This window comes from Crinia signifera, chromosome 3, assembly GCF_055691185.1.
Source record: "Crinia signifera chromosome 3, ASM5569118v1, whole genome shotgun sequence".
Taxonomy (NCBI): Eukaryota; Metazoa; Chordata; class Amphibia; order Anura; family Myobatrachidae; genus Crinia; species Crinia signifera.
In genome coordinates, this window is record NC_139219.1 from 72,806,489 (window position 1) to 72,827,669 (window position 21,181).

The following is a 21,181-nucleotide window of genomic DNA, read 5'->3' on the forward strand; positions in this document are numbered from 1 at the left end:
CTCAGGAAGGAAGTGAACCATGTTTTGGGTGCACAGTCTCTTCATTACCTGTCACTCTCCTGAAACATGTCACCCCAGTACCTTCTGTACTTAACTCATTCCCCAGGAGCTTTGTTTTAATGTATTTTCATTGCTGCTTTTCAGTAAATCCGCACACCTAGGAATAGGCCCTTGACGGATGTAATACAGGCAGGTCATCCAATCATTTACAAAGCATGGTTTAAATGTATAAATTGTTGCCACTTAAAAAGAAAAAAAAAGCTGAGTTTGGCAGGCACCCCGCACCTACAACAAATTCAGACCGTATTACATCTATCTTGGATGAGAAGTCTCCTATCCTTTACCATACCCTCCAACATTACCCATTCCATTAGGTACAAAATGCTCTGCTTCAGGACTTCTTCCTTAATTTAGGATTTCCTTCACCTTTGCTGGAACACCGTTATCATCGCTGAAGTATTTCAACACAGGTGACTGCAATTATCAATTAAGAGGGAAGTCCAGAAACAGTGCATTTTGTACCTAATGGAATGGGTCATGTTGGAGGGTATGCTTTACCCAAATGAGTATGGCACCAAATCACCATTACACAGTCATCACCCTCCATTGCAACACTGGAGGTTTGATGTTGATACCATGTTAACAAAAACCTCTGATCTTTGAACAGGTCAAACGATTAGTTATGTTTTGTTTACAACTTGTGACCTGGCCTTTTTACAGGCCCACCATTATACTAGTAAAGGATTGAAACCCCTTGGAAGATGCATTCATGTCTTTAAAGCCCCATACACACTAGAACAGTGATGGCTAACCTTGACACTCCAGCTGTTGTTGAACTACATATCCCAGCATGCCCTGCATCAGATTTAGCATGGCCAAATAGTAAAACTGATGCAGGGCATGCTGGGATGTGTAGTTCAACAACAGCTGGAGTGTCAAGGTTAGCCATCACTGCACTAGAATATATGCACCACACAAGCAATATCATTAACGATATTGGCTGAATTCCCGGGAAAACCATATAGGACATACACCCTGAATAATATCTTTCAGTGATGTCACCCAGCTCCTGCTTGAAAATGCAGTCGTTGACGATATAGTCAACATTGACTTGTGGATGTCTACTCGACAGTAGATGTTGTTAACAACCCACAGGAGCGTACATCGCTAACCATACACACTGGATGATATGAATGATATATCGTTAACAATATCCTTATTGTTCATATTGTTAGCGATATACAGTATCAGCTAGTGTGTATGGGACTTTAGTTATTCAATTATTCATATCATTCCATTACCTTATTTGAGTGCCACTTATACTACAGAGAATAGGAACTTTACTGATATTCGTAAAACCTCAATTATTCTTTCGGTACACTTACAGCTAAATTTTAAAAGATGGCCTAGGTCTCCATAGAGAATCACAAGTGAAATAATTAGCTCCACCTGTGGATCTTTTAAAATGTGTCAGTGAGTAATGAGTGCACCTGTGCACATGCCGGGTGACCTAGAAAACGTGAGTGAATTCTCAATGCATCCGAAATCGCAATTCAATAGCTGTGTGTGTGCATTGTGGCTGGGATGCATTTAAAACATTTTACATCATATGTTGTACCCATGTAGAAAACCACCCGGAAATGTCATTGGAATAAAGGAGTAAAACCCGACCCAAATCTAATTCTCTCTGCACATGTTACATCTGCCCCCCTGCAGTGCACATGGTTTTGTCCATCTAAGAAGGATTTTGTCAGAAAGAGTGAACTAGAATAACCCCCATAGTCATGTTACACTGTAGGAGGCTATACACTGCACGGCAATTATCTAGCATTATTGCTCCTCTCCCTGATGTCAGATCCAAATAATACCTAACAATTCCCCAATAGGGTTCTCTCAGAACTCCCATTCAAACCAGGATATTACAAACAACAGGCAGATATATTAAGCCTTGTAAAGTGATAAATCGAATCGCAAGCAAAATCACACTGTGTGTACCCACTATGCATTTTAAGTCTTAGCTCAGTACCCAACTCCATATTTCAAAGTCTATTCTGCTAGATGATTGTAGTGATGTATTGCAATTAGACATTATGTAAGGCTTGTGGTGATGGGTTGTTGCAATACCCTGGTGTACGCGGCTGAGTGTGTGGGGAAAATATCAGGGACAGGAAGGGAAATTCTAAACAGTAAGATGAGATAATTAAAGAAAAAAGATTATTGAACATTGTTTGCTTGTAACAATGTACAGCTCAGGTAGAGAGATATTTACATTATGTAGCTATTTCCTTAGTTTTAGGCTTATTGGTGTTATAATAGTTACTTTCCCCCGTTTCCCCTTTTCAAAGTTCCTGCACTCTACGATTTCAGATGCAAGTAGACCTTTTTTTTAAGTCCAAGTCATATGTGCTGTTTTTTAGCACCAGGAGACACAGAGAGAGGTCCTGTCAGTGGGCTTTCCTGGGGTATAACAGTAGGGGTGGCCAACCAGACACGGGGACGTCACTGTCAGGGACTGCTTTTTCGGTAGTTACTCTTATTTTGGTGGCCATGTTCCTATGGACATTGTGCACTTCTACAGGGCTGGTACAATCTTAGAGGTGTGATGTATTATACAAACAGTAGACTAGTGCCAAAGCCATTCAATTTAATTTTAGCCCCTTCTTGTTGGGTACCGAGGCTAACAATAAACCCCCAAAAACTGTGTGCCCTTGCTAAATTATAATGTTTTTCATTGCCCATTCCATAAAAGAAAAGAAAAACCTCATCTTTGCTCAATTATAAATATATTAAAATCTGTTCCCCCCGCAATAACTGTAATTATATTTTTACCCCCATTATAAGTTCAATTATTAATTTTGCCCTCTTGGTATTTGTAGTTGGTGTATTTAGTCCTATTCATTAATAACATGCAGATGAATAATATTAATAATTTTTGACATTCAAATTTGATTGTAGTGGCACTGAGCAGTTACACCGCGGTGTCTTATAATTAGGACTATTGTTTGACTTCTTTATAGGGTAAATTCATATAGACAATTTTCCTTTTTGCCAATGCTGGGGGGACACATTATCAGATTCCGGACAAAAAAATGAATTAGGACAAAAAATGGATGGGATCAGTAAATATCTGTATTTCCCAGATATGCTGATCTTTCATAGCCAATGATTGGTTAATCCGACTGGCAGAGACAAGAAAATACTGTAGGTATGGCACACATAACATCCTCCCGTGGCAAGCCATGCCCCCTCCTCCTCCTCCTTCTTCCCATAGCATACTAGCCCACAGAAGGGTGGGTGGGCAATGATATTGTATTAATTAATCAAGATCAATAACATAATTTGGTACTTGTTTAGTTTCACGGCGTCCGATATATCGGATGTGATATCGTCCGATCCGATGCGATCTGATGCAATTTTTTTACCTGTTCATAAACCCACTATCCACTACACATGGAGTTGATTTTATGTAGTGTGGCGAGCGCAGTAATCCACGTCCGCTCCCACGCTTCTGGTTTGGTGGCTCGCCACACTATATAAAATCAACTCCATGCGTAGTGGATAGTGGGGTTATGAACAGGTAAAAAATCGCATCGGATCACATCGGATCGGCCAATTTCGCATCCAATATATCGCCCGCCGTGAAACTAAACCAGTACCCATAATTGAACATTATTCACCCACATACAGCTTCCATTAATGGGAAAAGGTCTTTTAATCTGCCGTTTTTGAATTCGGTATAATAAATTAATATTGTATTCATAATTAATTATTTTGTTTTATACAAATATATAAAGGTTTACCATTCATATTATTTCTTCATCCCCTTAAAGTGAACTAAGATGCAACTGTTTAAGTGTGGACCAGCTCATTTGGTCTGATGAATGTTGACAGTTGCTGCAACAACAAGAGCATGCCAAAGGGACCTTTAGCTTGTTGGAAATGTGCGCTCTGCAACCATCTCCTTTAAGCAGCAGCAGCCACCTGGCGATACCCGCCGGAGGGAGACAGGGGAGAGCTGCCAATCACCACAGCCAGAGACTTCCTGCATACAGCACTGATAGCGCTAGCCCTCAGAGACCAGCTACAAGTCTGCACGCTGTGCAGACTTCTTCTGCATGAGAGACCTCAATTACCCTCAAGCATCCACTGCATCTACAGGATACGATAAGCACCTGCACCATACACCTGTATCCAGGGCCGGCCACTGGAGGGCGGCAGTTCGCCCCTCGCCCCCCGTGCAAAGGGGGTACCTGCTGCGCCGTCTGGGGAGCGAGCAGGGGGGTCCATGCAGGCTTCTGACAGGATCCTGCAGTTGTGTCCTTGCCGCGCGGGTACCTGCGGCGCTGTGTATAAAGCTGGCGGCGGAGGGGGGTCCGTGCAGTGAATAAGAAATAACTAGCGCTATCCGCCGGGCTATGCAGCGGCGCGGGAAGTGCTGCCGGGTTTGAAAACACTGGTCGCACGCTGATTGGCTGAGATTCAGCCAATCAGCGTGCAGGCAGTGTTTTTAAAACAGAAGCGCTTCCCGTGCCGCCGCATAGCACTAGTTATTTCTTATTCACTGCAGGGACCCCCCGCCGCCGCCGCCAGCTTTATACACAGCGCCGCAGGTACCCGGGTGGCAAGGACACCACTGTAGGCTCCTGTCAGATGCCAGCATGGGCCCCCCCTGCCTGCTCCCCAGACGGCGCAACAGGTACACCCCGCCCCCACCCCCGGGGCGCCCCCACCCCGACTCAACTGAGGCGCTCCGGTGCCTTGCACAGCCCCTGCCTGTATCTATCTGTTGTATACCTGCCTGTGATAATATATCTGTTATACTGCATATCTGCAAGTTAACCCTTTGATGCCTGTTAACTCTGTGCATATTACTACAATAAACCACAATCCTTGATTAAGCTTCCAAAAACTAACGTATGCTGTCTAACAACACCACAACCACCGCTATATACTCTGCCAACATAGCTTCTAACATTGCCTGCTGAATTTGTATTTAATTATTAGTAGTCATTTTGATATTGGGGTACTTAGATAGCAAAAAAATATTGAGAATCCTTTTTCTGCTAGGTGAGGCAGCCAAGTATCCATGCAACTTAACGTTAGAAAATAACATACTAATACACTGAGAAACTCAGTAAGGGTTATTTCACTCTGACATGGGCACATGCCTTATGCCTCCACTAATATGATATGTGGTTATGCCTCCACTAATATGATATGTGGTTATGCCTCCACTTATATGATATGTGGTTATGCCTCCACTAATATGATATGTGGTTATGCCTCCACTAATATGATATGTGGTTATGCCTCCACTAATATGATATGTGGTTATGCCTTCACTAATATGATGTGGTTATGCCTCCACTAATAGGGTACGTGGTTTTGCCTCCACTAATATGATATGTGGTTATGCCTCCACTAATATGATATGTGGTTATGCCTCCACTAATATGATATGTGGTTATGCCTCCACTTATATGATATGTGGTTATGCCTCCACTTATATGATATGTGGTTATGCCTCCACTTGTATGATATGTGGTTATGCCTCCACTTATATGATATGTGGTTATGCCTCCACTTATATGATATGTGGTTATGCCTCCACTAATATGATATGTGGTTATGCCTCCACTAATATGATATGTGGTTATGCCTCCACTAATATGATATGTGGTTATGCCTCCACTAATATGATACGTGGTTATGCCTCCACTAATATGATATGTGGTTATGCCTCCACTAATATGATACGTGGTTATGCCTCCACTAATATGATATGTGGTTATGCCTCCACTTATGATTGTAGAGAAGCTCTAACATGCTGACCTATTATTGTGTATGATATGTTACACTCCGTACATGCATTGGCTGTATGTCATTAGTCTAATTCAACATCTGGCTTCTCTGTTGCGTGCGCACAAACACACACACACACACACAACTCCCCATCTCCTCCAAATTTGGGGCTCTATTTGTTAAAATCTCCATTTATATCCTGTCAGGTTGCCTAAAGCCACCACTTTTTGGTGGTTTTGGCCGATGAATTTAAATAGAAAACCTGATTAAAAGGTTTTTAAGGTTATTGTCTCTTTAAATCTAGTGGCTGAAACTGCTGAAGGCACAGAGACTTTGAAAGGTGCAGCATTATATATGTTCCCCCAAATATCACTTATTTAGGAAATGTGCAGTGACTATGGACATGCTTATAGACTGCTCAAGTATGCCATAAACCAGGGAAAACAATTCACACATCTTCATTTGATTTACATGTATTAACAAGAAATGACAGGAAGATGACATTTTGGCACTGCTCGTCGTCATAGCTCGCCTACACGGCATTGAATATACCCCACTGTGTGGCAGCTCTCTCAGCTAACACTCAATATAAGTGAATGTTCCAGATTGAGAATACTGGCACTGAAACATCTCCTGCATCATATTATGCAAGTTGGGGACAAGCAGATGCTACGGGATAATTTTAGTTCTGTGTAGAACGATTTACATTAGTAATATCTAAACAACGCTCAGCTAGGCCTCAGATGACTACTCACCTCTATGGATATGTGCTAAAGCCAGCGTGACAACATGATGTAGGCAGGAGTTCCAGGCAGAGAAGAACTCCTCCTTCTGCGTCATTACCTGTTAGAGAAATCATACAGGGGGTTACTCTGGCTGAGCTGTTGTGAGTATTTCTATTTACTACAAGGACTATACAGAGAAATCATGTAGTTAAATAATGTAATCTAATCCCAGAGATTGAAATATACTGTATAATATATGTTCTAAAAAAAAAAAAAATATATATATATATATATATATATATATAAAAGAAATAAATGCAGACTGGCACTCCGGGGTCTTTTAAACAAGCGTGTTAAACAACGTGTTAAACAACGTTTAAGCGTGTTAAACAACGTTTCGGGGGTGGTCCCCCTTTATCAAGGTGTACAGGTACATCACCTGTACACCTTGACAAAGGGTGACCACCCCCGAAACGTTGGTTTCATTGCTGTGACAACACGCTTGTTTAAAAGACCCCGGAGTGCCAGTCTGCATTTATTTCTTACCAATACCCCTTCGGCGGGGCACCAGGGCAGCTGAGTCTTTGTGGAGAGTGCCGGGCCGCCACCACCCATATATATATACTGTATATATATATATATATATATATATATATATATATATATATATATATATTTGTAGCCAATTTAATCTGAGGGTAATTCATCTCATAGCTTATCCAATACGCTTAAATAAGTTGAAATGATTCCCATTTATAATATAGAACACTTGAAATAATCAGGCTCTAATACACACATGAATAAAAATATATTTTTTATCACAACTTTATTTGTTATACAGTTTTGGTATTAAGAAATGACTCATTGTGCAGAGGGGGCTACAACCTGGAAATAATTTGGAACCTCTTTATTTTACATATAGTAAAACAACAATGTCAAAGATGCAGGGACAGTGGTGTATTTCCACTGTACTGGGCGATGTACCCTCTACATTCGCACTGAAAACATCTGCATTGTGCAATGAGAATTCACATGCTTTGGGCGGCACAGTGAATAAATGCACAGTGAGGGTGATAGAGAACAGTAAATGGTGCAACATACTTCAAAGCATTGTGCTTAACATGGGTATGGATCATATGGTCGACAAGAGGAATGTCGACAAGCATTTAGGTCAACACACCTGAAGGTCGACATGGGGTTAGGTTGGCAGGGTCATTAGGTCGACACATGCATTATGTCGACATGGGCTATGTCTACAGTCAAAAGGCCGACATGGCGTTTTTCACAGGTTTTTTGTCCTGAGCACACTTTTTATTCTACCTCCATGCCCTAGTGCAGTGGTTCTCAACTTCGGTCCTCGGGGACCCCCAACAGTGCACGTTTTCCAGGTCTCCACCCAGAATCACAGGTGAAATAATTAGCTCCACTTGTGATCTTTTAAAATGTGTCAGTGAGTAATTAGTGCAGCTGTGCATCTGTGAGGTGACCTGGAAAACGTGCACCGTTGGGGGTCCCTGAGGACCGAGATTGAGAACCACGCCCTAGAGGATGGTAGGGCATGAAATACCGCCTGTCGGCACATGTCGGCTCACAAAAATATGAAAAACCTTTTGCCTGTCGACCTAGCCCATGTCAATCTAATGCATGTGTCGAACTAATGACCCTGTCGACCTAACCCCATGTCGACCTTAGTGGTCGACCCAATGCATGTCGACCTAGTGACCGTATACCATTTAACATATCATGCCAATGTCAATGATACATGAACTCATGGTCTCCAAATGCACCACCATGCCAAACTAACATACAGTCACAGTGCTACAATTATATATCATGGGGCCCATAACAAAAGTATAGAGGAGGGCCCTTTTTCATATTTCTGCCACCTTCGTAGACACTCAGTCTTCCCACCAATAAAATATCCAGCTATAGCCTGCGTTCTTCCCATGTGACATGACTCCCACCCTTCCTATACATGTCACATTCGTCCCTCACTTATATTCAGAGCTTTGAATATCTTTGTGCTGTCACACTTTCTTAGGCTGTACCTTTCAGAAGAGGGGGCCCAAGCACTCACTGCCCAGATAACTGAGCTTTTGCATGGCAGCCTTACTGATACAGTTCCCATACTGTAGCATACTGTCCAGCATATGTACAACAATCCCCTCTCCCCTAGAAAACGTTACAGCTTCTATGCCAATAGTAATGAGAATCACTTTCTTCACAATAGTATATACTATGCTCCAAAATCCCCAGTATACAATTCATCTGCACAGTGGCGTTTTAAGAGAAGATGAGGCCCGTGTACCACCTCCTATGGCCGGATCCCCTCCTCTCTACTGGAAGTAGCACAGCCTAGTAAAATCTGGAGAGCTCATGTGCAGATCTCCGGAAAAATGGCGTAATTGCCGTCGCTGGACTCCTATTCTGCACACTGCACACGGACACCCAGTGTGCATAATAGGTGCAGTCTGCACACGGATACCTGAGTCCCAGGGGGCCCACACCGCATACACTGCACCCATATTTGTAACACTTGCACTGCATCTCCATACAAAAGTATTGCTGCTGCAATCAAGTCCAACCATGACACAATGCTTTGTGGGATGCAGAGAACCAGTGATGTACTATGAAAGACTCCATGTATGGTTTTATTCTGGTTTTAAAAGGCAAATGCAAACATACAGTATGAAGACTGCTTTCATATATAAAAACCATTGTGTGACGTATCCAGTAGAAGAATTCTTTATTCTAACTGAGCCTGCTGAACAGTTTGCAGATCTAGCGCCCCTCATCTTAATAAACCCAAAATAATAAGATTTGCATTAGTGAGGATAAGTCCAGGTAACAATTGTGATTTTTAGGGAATTTTAAAGTCTGGATAGTTTGGGATATATAAGCTTAATTATTTCTTGTTTGGCCCCACACTGCAGAATTTTTAAATGCCAGGCTGGTCTAGCAAAAGCTCTGTTCTAGCATGGCGAAGGGTAGGCAGTCTCTGGAGGATCACTGGCACCTAGCAAGTGGGCACACTGATAGCGCTTTTGGACCGCAAATGCAGGGTTGCACAGGGACTTTGAAACGGTTCGGTCCCGGGGCGACCCTGCATGTGCGGTCTGCTCAGATCGCACCAGCAATATTGCCAGTTTGCGGATGTCATGTGGGGGTGTAGCGGAGCACTGCCACGTCATCGGGGGCGGAGGCAGTGCTTAGAGCTGGCGCTGCTCCAAGCGCTGCCTCCTCCATAGTGTGAATGGGAGACTGGTCGACCCGATTAACCAGTTCACACTGCACAGCAACACGGCACCGAACCGGTAAGAACCCTTCTTTTTACCCTGTTTGTATTGCCGTGTTGCTACCGCTTAGCTGTAACCGGTAACCACTTTGACATTGCACCAATTACCGGGTCGAACCGGGAAGAAATCGGCATGAACCCGGTAATTAGGTGCTATGTGAAAGGGGTATAATTATGACAGTTGCAGTGGTGTAAAATCAGCGGAATCCCGACTGTCGGGGAAATATACCACACCCCTGTAATCATGGAATTCTAGAGTATAAGCATTTATTGCTTATAAGTTTTTTAAGCATTATTGAGTATAACTTTTTATTTATACATTTGGAAAAAGAAAATGTTAAATTAAGTTAGTTGTGCCTGCCTGTCACCCTTAGGGTCAGTTATGGGGTGTGTACAGTTGAGCTTTTGATTACCTGCATGTGTTATGATTGGCAGTAATGAGCACTGGTTTTGCCTATCAATTTGACCATAAAAAATTTGAATTGGTCCTAGGCACCCCTGCAAGAGCCTCAATGCACCACAGGATGACATGGCACACAGTTTGGGAATTACTGGCTTCGTGTGATGCCAGCAAGTAAATGGGAAAGGCAGTGACTAAAACATTGTGCTGCAACAAAAAAACATTCCTTAATAATTTACATTCTCTTACCAGTGATACATGTTAGTAAAAAAACAAGTATTTTGGCACCAGTGGGTGAAGGGCCCTAAAGCAAAGAATATATACAACATTTGCTGAGTGAAATGCAGCTGCCTGCGATCCGCCCTGCGAAAATATGGAGCTCACACACTTCCTGAAAACGCCTGGACAGTTACCACCCACAAATGGTGACTTCCTGTCAATAAAAGTGCGGCCAGGTTTTGCATATCAATGTTTCTTGTTGTACTGATAAGGGAATTTTACACCTGAGATAACAGGTGATAACCGGGTGATGATATTGCTCTTATGTAATAACATTACAGTAAAGAAGTAGATTAAGGTCAAACTTTTTCATTCATTTAGTTTGATTTAGCAACTTTAGGCTATCTGGGGAATTCCCACTTATTTCCTATGTAATTACTGTGTAGGAGATATATTTTTATATCTATTTACAGTGCATCCGGAAAGAATTCACAGCGCTTGACTTTTTCCACATTTTATGATGTTACAGCCTTATTCCAAAATAGAATAACACCCCCCCCCCCCAACAACAAAAAACCTATTACACACGAAACTCATAAAGAGAAAGCTTTTGCAAAAAATCACATATACATACTGTAAGTATTCACAGCCTTTGCTCTATACTTTGTTAATACACAGTTAGCAGTAATTACAGTCTTAAGCTTGGCACACCTATCTTTGGGCAGTTTCGCCCATTCCTCTTTGAAGCACATCTCAAGTTCCATCCGGTTGGAAGGGATGGGTCGGCGCACAGCCATTTTCAGATCTCTCCAGAGATGTTTAATTGGATTCAAGTCTGTGTTCTGGTTGGGCCACTCAGGGATATTCAGAGTTGTCCTGAAACCAATCCTTTGATATCTTGGCTGTGTGCATAGTGTCGTTATCCTGCTAAAAGATCAACCATCGCCCCACTCTGAGTTCAAGAGTGCTCTGGAGCAGGGTTTAATCCAGGCTGTCTCTGTACATTGCTGCATTCATCTTTCCCTCTATCCTGACCAGTCTTTCAGTTCCTGTTGCTCAAAAACATCCCCAGAGCATGATGCTGCCACCACCATGCTTCACTCTAGGGATGGTATTGGACTGGTGATCGGTGCCTGGTTTCCTCAAAACATGATGCCTGGTATTCATATCAAAGAGTTTAATCTTTGTCTCATGAGACCAAAGAATTGTGTTTCTCATAGTCTGAGAGTCCTTCGAGTGCATTTTGACAAACTGCGAGAAGGCTGTCGTGTGCTTTTTACTAAGGAGGTAGGTACACTGTAGGCCTGATTGGTGGATAGATGCAGAAATGACCAATCGGCTCTTGGTCACCTCCCTGACTAGGGCCCTTCTCCCCTGATCGCTCAGTTTAGATGGCCGGTCAGCTCTAGGAAGAGTCCTGTTGGTTCTGAATGTCTTCCATTTACGGATGATAAAGGCCAATGTGCTCATTGGGACCTTCAAATCAGCAGAGATTTTTCTGTACGCTTCCTCAAATTTGTGCCTCAAGAAAATTCCTTTGACTTCATGCTTGGTTTGCCAAGGATAAACAGTGAACACAGGATGCATCTGAGCTTAATTTTGAACTTCAAGGTGAATACTTATGTACATGTGATTATAGTTTTTTATTTTTAATAAATTTGCAAATATCCCCCAAAAACGTTTGTTCACGTTCTCATTACAGGGTATTGTGTGTAGAATTTTGAGGGAAAAAATGTATTTATTCCATTCTGGAATAAGGCTGTAACATAGCAAAATGTGGAAAAAGTTAAGTGCCGTGAGTACTTTCCGGACGCACTGTATATGCTCTAAATTAAAAGGTTATCGCTGCTCCTGTTCTCTATGGAGAGAATTCAAGTGTTTTGTGTGCCGCCAGCACGATCATTAACTCTCAAGTGTGTATGTATATATATTTTATATATATATATATATATATATATATATATATATAAATAAATAAAAGTGGGCAATTACCCCAGGTGCGCTACAAGGGAGCAGCTACTCTATAAGTCACCCCTGTTAGCGGGAGATGAAAAAGAAATGTAAACACCAAAATATTGAGAACGCTATTATGTTCCACCACCTGGTTAAAGTGTAATCTTACAAAGCATATAACAATGTATACGACTTTAGATCATAAAACACAATCTTTTATTAAAAAGTTTTTTCTTTTAAAATTTCATTGAAGCATTCATTTACTTCTTTTGAGACGACATAATAACCCAACGCGTTTCGCGTTGGTCCAGTGGCCAAAGCCCAGGAAATAGGTCTTTCAATTTCACAATCTTAGAAAATTAAGGATGGTGGAAAGCCATGTATTGAAAGAAACCTATCACACAATATAGTGGAAGAATCTTTTCTAATGTTGCGGAAATCAGATATCTCGATATCAAATGACCAATACCTTGAGGTAACTGCTACCTATCAAGACTTCCACCAGACTCAATATATATATATATATATATATATATATATATATATATATATATATATATACAGGTCGAGTATCCCGTATCCGAATATCCGTTATCCGAATTATTCCGAAATACGGACATTCCAGAAAGTGAAAAAAACAAAATTTTTGGCTAAAAACTCACTGGAGACATTTGTAACAGCATCACTGGGGACATGATATGTAACTGGCATTATATATGTGCAAGACAATGATTGCTTGGCATTCAAATTCAGTGCTGAGATAGTACACACATTTTGTTTCACGTTTTGAAACCTTGTTTTTTGAACAATTAAAATATATTTATGTGTATTTTATGTGGTAATAAAATATATTTGTGTGTATATTATGTGTTTATACAGCATAAATGCAAGATACTTCAAAATACATCATTGAAATATTAAAATATTCCGAAATACGGAATAATCCGTTATCCAAAATTCTCCTGGTCCCGAGCATTTTGGATAAGGGATACTCAACCTGTATATATATATACTTTCCAGTATTCCCAAGGGGGGAAAGAAATCCGCACACCAATTATTACAAATCATTTTATATATGAGCAAAAAAAGTTTTCAGAAAAAAGGCACGTGGGAACATATCGGCATAAACCTGGTATATATATATATATATATATATATATATATATATATATACACACACACACACACACACACACACACACAGACACACAGACACACACACAACATATACCATGTATTATCCTTATTTCATGATTTTCAGGACTTTATCCATCTATTTTACATAACTCCAAACATACATAAGTACAACACCGTATTTTCCATTTTTGGTTATTGTACAGATCTCCTGAAATTGCTGCTGAGCATCTCAACTTCCGTTTCATAACATTTACTACAGTTGACTGACCTAAAATGATCCCTCTGAGAGACAGCTACAGTACACTGGGCAAATGTTTTGCCAATACAACCCAGCATGACAACAAGGGCAAGTTTCTAACACCCATGTCCATAAACAAAGCACTTTGTTTCACTGTTATACATCAAAACACAACAGGGATTCCATTCTATGTTCTACCTTCCTTCATTTAGCACCATCATACACACACACCACAAACAGGAACACATCCCGCTACTTGTCGGTGTCTCCACTACTATTGGCCTAAGGGGGAAATCCAGCCATATGAAATCCCCTATCCAGACATGTACTTTCTGGTAGGGAATATAATGATTAGACTCTTCTAACAAACAGTCTAACAAAGTGGTCATGATATATTTTACTTATAACTGAGCCACAGTGAAATGTCAATTTAACATGAACAATGTTTTATACTTTCATGTACTGTACAAGAAAACTTCAGTTCGGGGGATTAACGTTCATTTAAGTAACAGACTGAACACAGGTGGTGTGCTGTCATAGCGACAAGGGATCTCTGATTTCAGTGTGCTGTGCTTGTCCTCAGTGTGGCCAAACCAGTGGTGAATCCTGATGTACAGTAACATCCTGTTAGCATACCCTCCAACATGGCCCATTCCATTAGGTACAAAATGCTCTGTTCCGGGACTCCCTTGCCAGTGGCAGTTGCAGAAGTGCAGCTGCAGCACAGTCCAATATCCAAAAAGGGGAGCCACACCTAATGCCACTCCAAACATCACTGTCCTGGGCTCACTGGCAGTTGATGTGACCCCCCTCTTTGAATTTTGGACTGTGCTGGAGTCCAACCTCTGTAACTGCCACTGACAGGGAAGTCCAGGAACAGACCATTTTGTACCTAATGGAATGGGTCATGTTGGAGGGTATGTGTTAGGAGTACTTCTGGGAAACTTTAAAAGGTCATGTTGTGCTGCACAGCAGTTTTGTTTTCATACACTACTACAGAAAGTGGACGGATACATTGTATTATTAAACCGTTCCTTATTAAGAACTTGGCTAGGCCTGACAATGTGATCAGGAAGTATTTCTCAATACCGCTTTATGCAATTAGGTGCATATTTAGTACACTACCTTGTGGTACAATCTGGCAGCCAGCCCACGTTGCAGTACCCTCTCTCGGAAATTGACGGCTTTCAGGAAGAATGTCAGGTTGGCGATTTTATCTGTGCTGATTGCCAAAAAGCTGCAAAGAAAACAAACATGTATTGTCAGGCAATGTGTTTTTATAATGACATCATCCTACCCAACACAAAAACTTAAGTTACCTATTCCACGTATATTTTGTCAGTCTGTATACGGATCTTTTTAATTAAGAGTGAGCCGTGTCTTGTAAGCCATGTTCATGGTGATTTGCTCAGAGAACTTAATTTGCAATTTAATTCCAAACTTGCATTTCATCTTACCAGCACAGTTAAGATTAAAATGTCAGGACAGTTTAAGAACCCATGGTGCACGCCTCCGCATATATAATATAAATTAGCCAATAAGACATGTCCGTTTTCAAAGGACTTTATCTAAAGCTGGGCTGGCCAAACCTGTCTTCGAGATCTACCAACAGTTCACGTTTTCAAGACGACCGTAGCTGGTTCACAGGTCATTATTGTCACATCTTCAAACGTGGTGAATTCATTTCTAAACATCACATAATACAGATCCACAGGTGGCCTGGACAATATGAACTTTTGTTAGATCTCAAGAATATGTTTGAACACCCTAAAACATTCAATAATGGGTTACATGATGTGGAACAAGTAATAGAGGTGTTCTATGGATGGGAGAGGGTTTTTCAAACTTGCTGAAATCATTGAAAAACTACATTGAACACGTTCTTCTGTACACTAAAATACATCAGTAATAAACAAAAATGCATAAATAAATAGTTTTACACCTTTTAAGGTTAACCGGATAATAGACCGACATTGTCTAGATGTCAATAGGTTGGCATGCATTTGTTTAAAAGGGTCAAAAGGTAAATCGGTAAAAGTTGGACAGTGCTTTAAGGTTGACAGGTCAGAAAGATAATTGTCAACAAAAGTATTTTTTTAGTTAATATTTTTTTAACTATTGCTTGATTACTATCGATGTGAACTACAATTGTTAGGTATTGGGTGTTACCCCGCAGCCGGGACTGCTGTTCAGGACAGCCACAGCAAAACCCTATTCTGACTCTGTTATACCCCCCAGGCTGGGTGGCCGACTCCTGCAGGTGTTCTAGTCTTCGCCTGTAGCCGTCACGTTTGGAAGGGCGAGTTAAGCCCGCCCTAACTCCGGTACAGCCAGGTGTTACGTATAAACAAGGAGCCGGGGACCCCCCCAGGGTACAGTACACAGGAAAAACTAACTAAGGAGCCTAACTAAAGTTTAACCAAATGGCGACTAGCCAGGCCCTGGCTAACGCTACTATGCACTAGCAACCTAGTCGCTACGACTTTGCGATACCTGTCGCAAACACAATAACCAAACAGCAAAAACACAGTAAAGAAGAACCAGGGGAAGGAATGTCCCGTGGGAACGGGGGCAGGAAGGAAAAGCCTGCTAGCCCCGAAAAATAATCAAGACTAGCCTGACCGGCTGCGAATAAATAGCAATGCAAGGAATGAATACAGGAACTAAGGATAACCCCCTGCTGGGGTAACTCACAGAGATGATTCTCCCTAAGTCTTTGAAGCACTAGACGAACCTGATTACGATGCTCCTCCAACGACCTGGAGTAGATCAGAATGTCGTCTAAATAGACTACCGCAAAGCTTCCCAAGAAGTCCCTTAGGACGTCGTTAATGAAGTCTTGGAAGACCGCCGGCGCGTTGGACAAACCAAAGGGCATTACGAGGTACTCGTAATGCCCAGTTTGGGTACTAAAAGCGGTCTTCCATTCATCTCCAGTCTTAATGCGGATGAGGTTATATGCACCCCGTAAATCAATCTTGGAAAAAATCTTAGCTGTGCGGAGCTGATCAAAGAGCACGGAGATCAACGGTAAAAGATAATTGTTTTTAACTGTTATTTTGTTGAGTGCCCTGTAGTCTATACAGGGTCTCAAGGATCCATCCTTCTTAGAAACGAAGAAAAACCCTGCACTCAAGGGAGACCTTGACGGTCGGATGAAACCCTTGGCTAATAATATAATCGGGCTTTGGGATACTGTGCATCGGGATGTAGCTCGATAGCGCAGTCGTATGGGCGATGGGGAGGTAGGACTTCCGCTTCGCCTTTAGAAAAGACGTCTGCGAAGTCTGCATAAGCAATCGGTACCCCTTCCAAAGGAACCATTGCCCCCAATACTGGCCGCTCAAGGCAGTTAATTGAGCAATGATTGCTCCATCTCACAATCTCTCCTGTCTGCCAATCAACCTGTGGGTTATGAACTCTAAGCCAGGGATGACCCAGTACGAGAGGAATTGCGGCACAAGAAATTAATAAAAAGGAGATGATCTCAGAATGCAAAATGCCGATACATAAAGATAATGGTGGGGTTTGATGCAGAACCACCCCACTGCCGTCTAAGCCTCGCATAATTATAGACTTGTCCAGAGGTAACCGCGGTATACCCAGCTTCTCAGCCAACTGGATGTCTAAAAAATGTCCCGCTGCACCGCTGTCAATGAAGGCTGTTACTGACATCTTGGTCTTCTCTACTTGAATCTCAGCAGGAACTAATAGAGCATTGTGAGGGGTGAAAAGTTGAGAACCAAAGTGAATTCCCTCAGTATTCACTTGGTTTTGGCGTTTCCCGACTTATTGGGGCAGTTGCGCAGATAGTGCCCCCTATTTCCGCAATAAATACATAAGCCGGTACTCATCCTGCGGGCTCTCTCATCTGGAGAGATACGGGATGCACCCACCTGCATTGGCTCCTCCTCGTCTTCCGAGGGCACATAACCAAGGGAAGTGGGCCTAAGATCTGACCCCCTCTCAGATCTCCGCTCCTTGAGGAGTCGATCAATTTTGATGGAAAGTTCCATCAACTTATCCAATGTCTCTGGGGCAGGATACTGGATAAGACTATCCTTAACGGCTTCCAAAAGCCCTAGCCGGAACTGGCTGCGTAGTGCTGGGTCATTCCAGCCGCAGTCATTTGACCATCGGCGGAACTCCGTGCAATATGCTTCTGCAGGATTTCGACCCTGTTTGAGAGTACGCAAATGACTCTCGGCAGACGCTTCTCTGTCCGGGTCGTCGTACAGGAGCCCTAGAGATTTAAAGAAAGCATCAACTGAGCGCAGAGCGGGATCCTCAGGTTTTAACCCGAACGCCCAAGTTTGGGGATCTCCTTGTAATAAGGAAATAATTAAGCCTATCTGCTGTTGTTCTGACCCCGAAGCTTAAAGTAGAGTTTGCAACTCTCTTTAAAATTAAAAAAATCTTTCCGGTTCCCTGAAAACCGGTCGGGGAGATTCACCTTAGGTTCTAATGACGGCTGAAGATTTCCCCGCGCCCCATCCTCCTGGGACTTAACCCTGAGGGATACATTCTGCACCATCTGTGTCAAGCCTTGCAGCTGACTGGCGAACGCCTGCACCTGACCCTCAGGAGTAGGGTTCATACTGATAAAGAAACCACAAGGGAGAAATATCAACAACAAATGACCACATACAAGGCACTATCAAATAATAATAAAAAAAATAATATATATATATTTTTTTTTTTTAAGGTAAGGCCGGTGATAATGTTAGGTATCCGGTGTTACCCCGCAGCCGGGACTGCTGTTCAGGACAGCCACGGCAAAACCCTATTCTGACTCTGTTATACCCCCCAGGCTGGGTGGCCGACTCCTGCAGGTGTTCTAGTCTTCGCCTGTAGCCGTCACGTTTGGAAGGGCGAGTTAAGCCCGCCCTAACTCCGGTACAGCCAGGTGTTACGTATAAACAAGGAACCGGGGACCCCCCCAGGGTACAGTAAACAGGAAAAACTAACTAAGGAGCCTAACTAAAGTTTAACCAAATGGCGGCTAGCCAGGCCCTGGCTAACGCTACTATGCGCCAGCTACGACTTTGCAATACCTGTCGCAAACACAATAACCAAACAGCAAATACACAGTAAAGAAGAACCAGGGGAAGGAATGTCCCGTGGGAACGGGGGCAGGAAGGAAAAGCCTGCTAGGCCCGAAAAATAAACAAGACTCGCCTGACCGGCTGCGAATAAATAGCAATGCAAGGAATGAATACAGGAACTAAGGATAACCCCCTGCTGCGGTAACTCACGAAACCAGGGGTATCGAGGGAACAGCGTTCCACGGGGAAGATTCACAAGGAACACAGAGAAGGACACCGGCAGGTGGATAGATTTAGGCAGAAGCTATCACCGGCGGGGAACTGCTGGGCTGGCTCCCTTAAATGACCCTGAGGGACCAATGAGAACGGGGAGTCCAGCCCCACCTACATTAATTGCCCCCTCCGGACACCTGTGGTCCGTTTGTGATTAGGCCGAATAGAGGCCGCCCTATTACTCTGTCCGGTGGCGTCATCCGTTGCTAAGCAATGGCGCTGCCGTGAGCAGGAAGTCTCTCTGGCGGCTGACAGCATCCCAGGTTGCTGGGAGACGCTGGGTTGAAGGGCGGGCATTGCGTAATGCCGCCGCGTCCTCCGGCGTCCCTGGTTGCCTAGCAACCGGACGTCAGACCCGGAAGGACAGGCGGCTGAACGGACGCGTCGCCCTGTCCTTCTGCCGCCCGTAACACAATTAGGAATAGTAACCTTTGGCAAGCACAATGAGGCACCTTTTCGGAAGCGTGGTCAGCGATGTGTGGTCACATATGATGAAGCATAGAAAATGACAAAAAAAAACAAAACCTTGTTGTTGACCTTGTTTGTGTCCCTGCTAAATTTGCTTTCACTTTCTGTTATAACATCTTTAAGAAAACAAAGGAGTAATTGTGTCCGTCAAGTGGTCTCTAGTCGTCACTGGCGGTACATTACTAGGAGCAGATAGGTACTGGGGGGGGGGGGGTTTGAGAGTTTTTGCTCAGAGTTCACAGCTCAGAGTGAATGTAAAACAGTCACAGCTCAAAGTGAAAGTACATTGCAGAAGCCGTCATTTTTACGGTTTTAACTAGTAGGGATATAAATGCCATATATTTAGTAGTAAATTTAGCCCCCTGCTCCTCTTTCAGTTTTAACAAAAACATTTATTATGATGCAATACATATTTCACATAACCAGACAACGCTACATGCTGACCGAATACTTCTTCATTTACTTATTTATTCTACATGGGCTGATTTAGTACCTATGGGTCATCATGGCTTTGCCTTATGGATGCATATAGATGGGGGTAGGAAAGATTAGTCTACAGCACAATTAATTATTCTGTCACAGAAATCATTTCATTAATATGAAAGGCAATATAATAAGGTAACATAAGCCCTTCTATTCCCTTCAAAAATAGACACATACACACTATGGGTGAGATTTAATAGGATGAGAGATTCAGAAAATGAGAGATTTTGTGAGAAATCTCCAGTTTTTTTAAAGCGGCAAACATTTACACTGCAAAATCAAACTGATTTTGCCGTGTAAATGATTGCCGCTTTAAAAAAACTGGAGATTTTTCACAAAATCTCTCACTTTCTGAATCTCTCATCCTATTAAATCTCACCCTAGGTTTATTTCTTTGGAAGAAACCAATGAACCTTCCAGTATGTTTTCTAGGAAGGAATCTGGAGGAAGCCAATGTGAACATACAAATTCTACATACATAGGGCCCTGGTTGGAAGTGAACACATGACCTCAGTTTTGTGAGGTAGCAATGCTAACCCCTGCACCACAGCGCTAACCAGGGGTTAAAAGTGAGGGGGAACAGGGTGGAACCGAGTTCCACCACCTCTAATGGTAAGGTGGAACATTTTAACCTCCACATTGGCCCTGCACTGTAATTCTCACAGAAAAGCATTCTGGTTTGCAAGGGGGTGCCAAAAACCCTACCACTGGCCTTGTCTCTGCCTAATGGGGGGAGGGGGTGTTATTAGGTGGCATAGAGAAATGAGTTCCCCCACCTCTGCATGACCACTTTGTGCCCTGTCACTAACCACATTGTAGTCACTGCCACTGATGAGAATGAGAGCAGCCAAAGAAAGGTAACTAATAGCGAACTCATCAAACTGATAATATATCATGTTGAGTCATGTACTAAAGTGAATGTGATCAGTAACATTCACAAAACTAGGAGGACTGTATGTGACCAAATTCCTGGGATGCCTATCACTCACTTTAATAGGATTGAGTCATATGATTACTCTGCTAAACCCCTACTGTATTGTTCTATGTATTGTATTGCTGCTAAGAACAATAGGATAGCCATAGCGAGCCACGACCTATGGAAAAACGTTGAGAGGGGCTCCAACTGTGCATCCTTACATATCG

General features: G+C 42.6%; 1 protein-coding gene and 1 long non-coding RNA gene across 11 annotated transcripts in view; one reads left to right on the top strand and one right to left on the bottom strand.

Moving 5' to 3' along the window:
• The window catches only part of LOC146063545 (uncharacterized), a 760,354-nt gene that overhangs the window by 691,005 nt on the left and 48,168 nt on the right, over window positions 1-21,181 (top strand). The gene's annotated exons all lie outside the window — the stretch shown is intronic.
• Window positions 1-21,181, bottom strand: part of ACOXL (acyl-CoA oxidase like) — a 392,072-nt gene that overhangs the window by 133,701 nt on the left and 237,190 nt on the right. For all 3 annotated transcript variants that reach the window (XR_014471599.1, XM_083175998.1, XM_083175999.1), the window contains exons 15-16: window positions 14,895-15,006; window positions 6,558-6,645 (exon numbers count right to left, since the gene is read on the bottom strand). Coding sequence is in view for 2 of the 3 variants with exons in the window: in XM_083175998.1 (XP_083032124.1) it covers window positions 6,558-6,645; window positions 14,895-15,006 (200 nt within the window). In the remaining variant the exon portion in view is untranslated. The remainder of the gene's footprint in view (window positions 1-6,557; window positions 6,646-14,894; window positions 15,007-21,181) is intronic.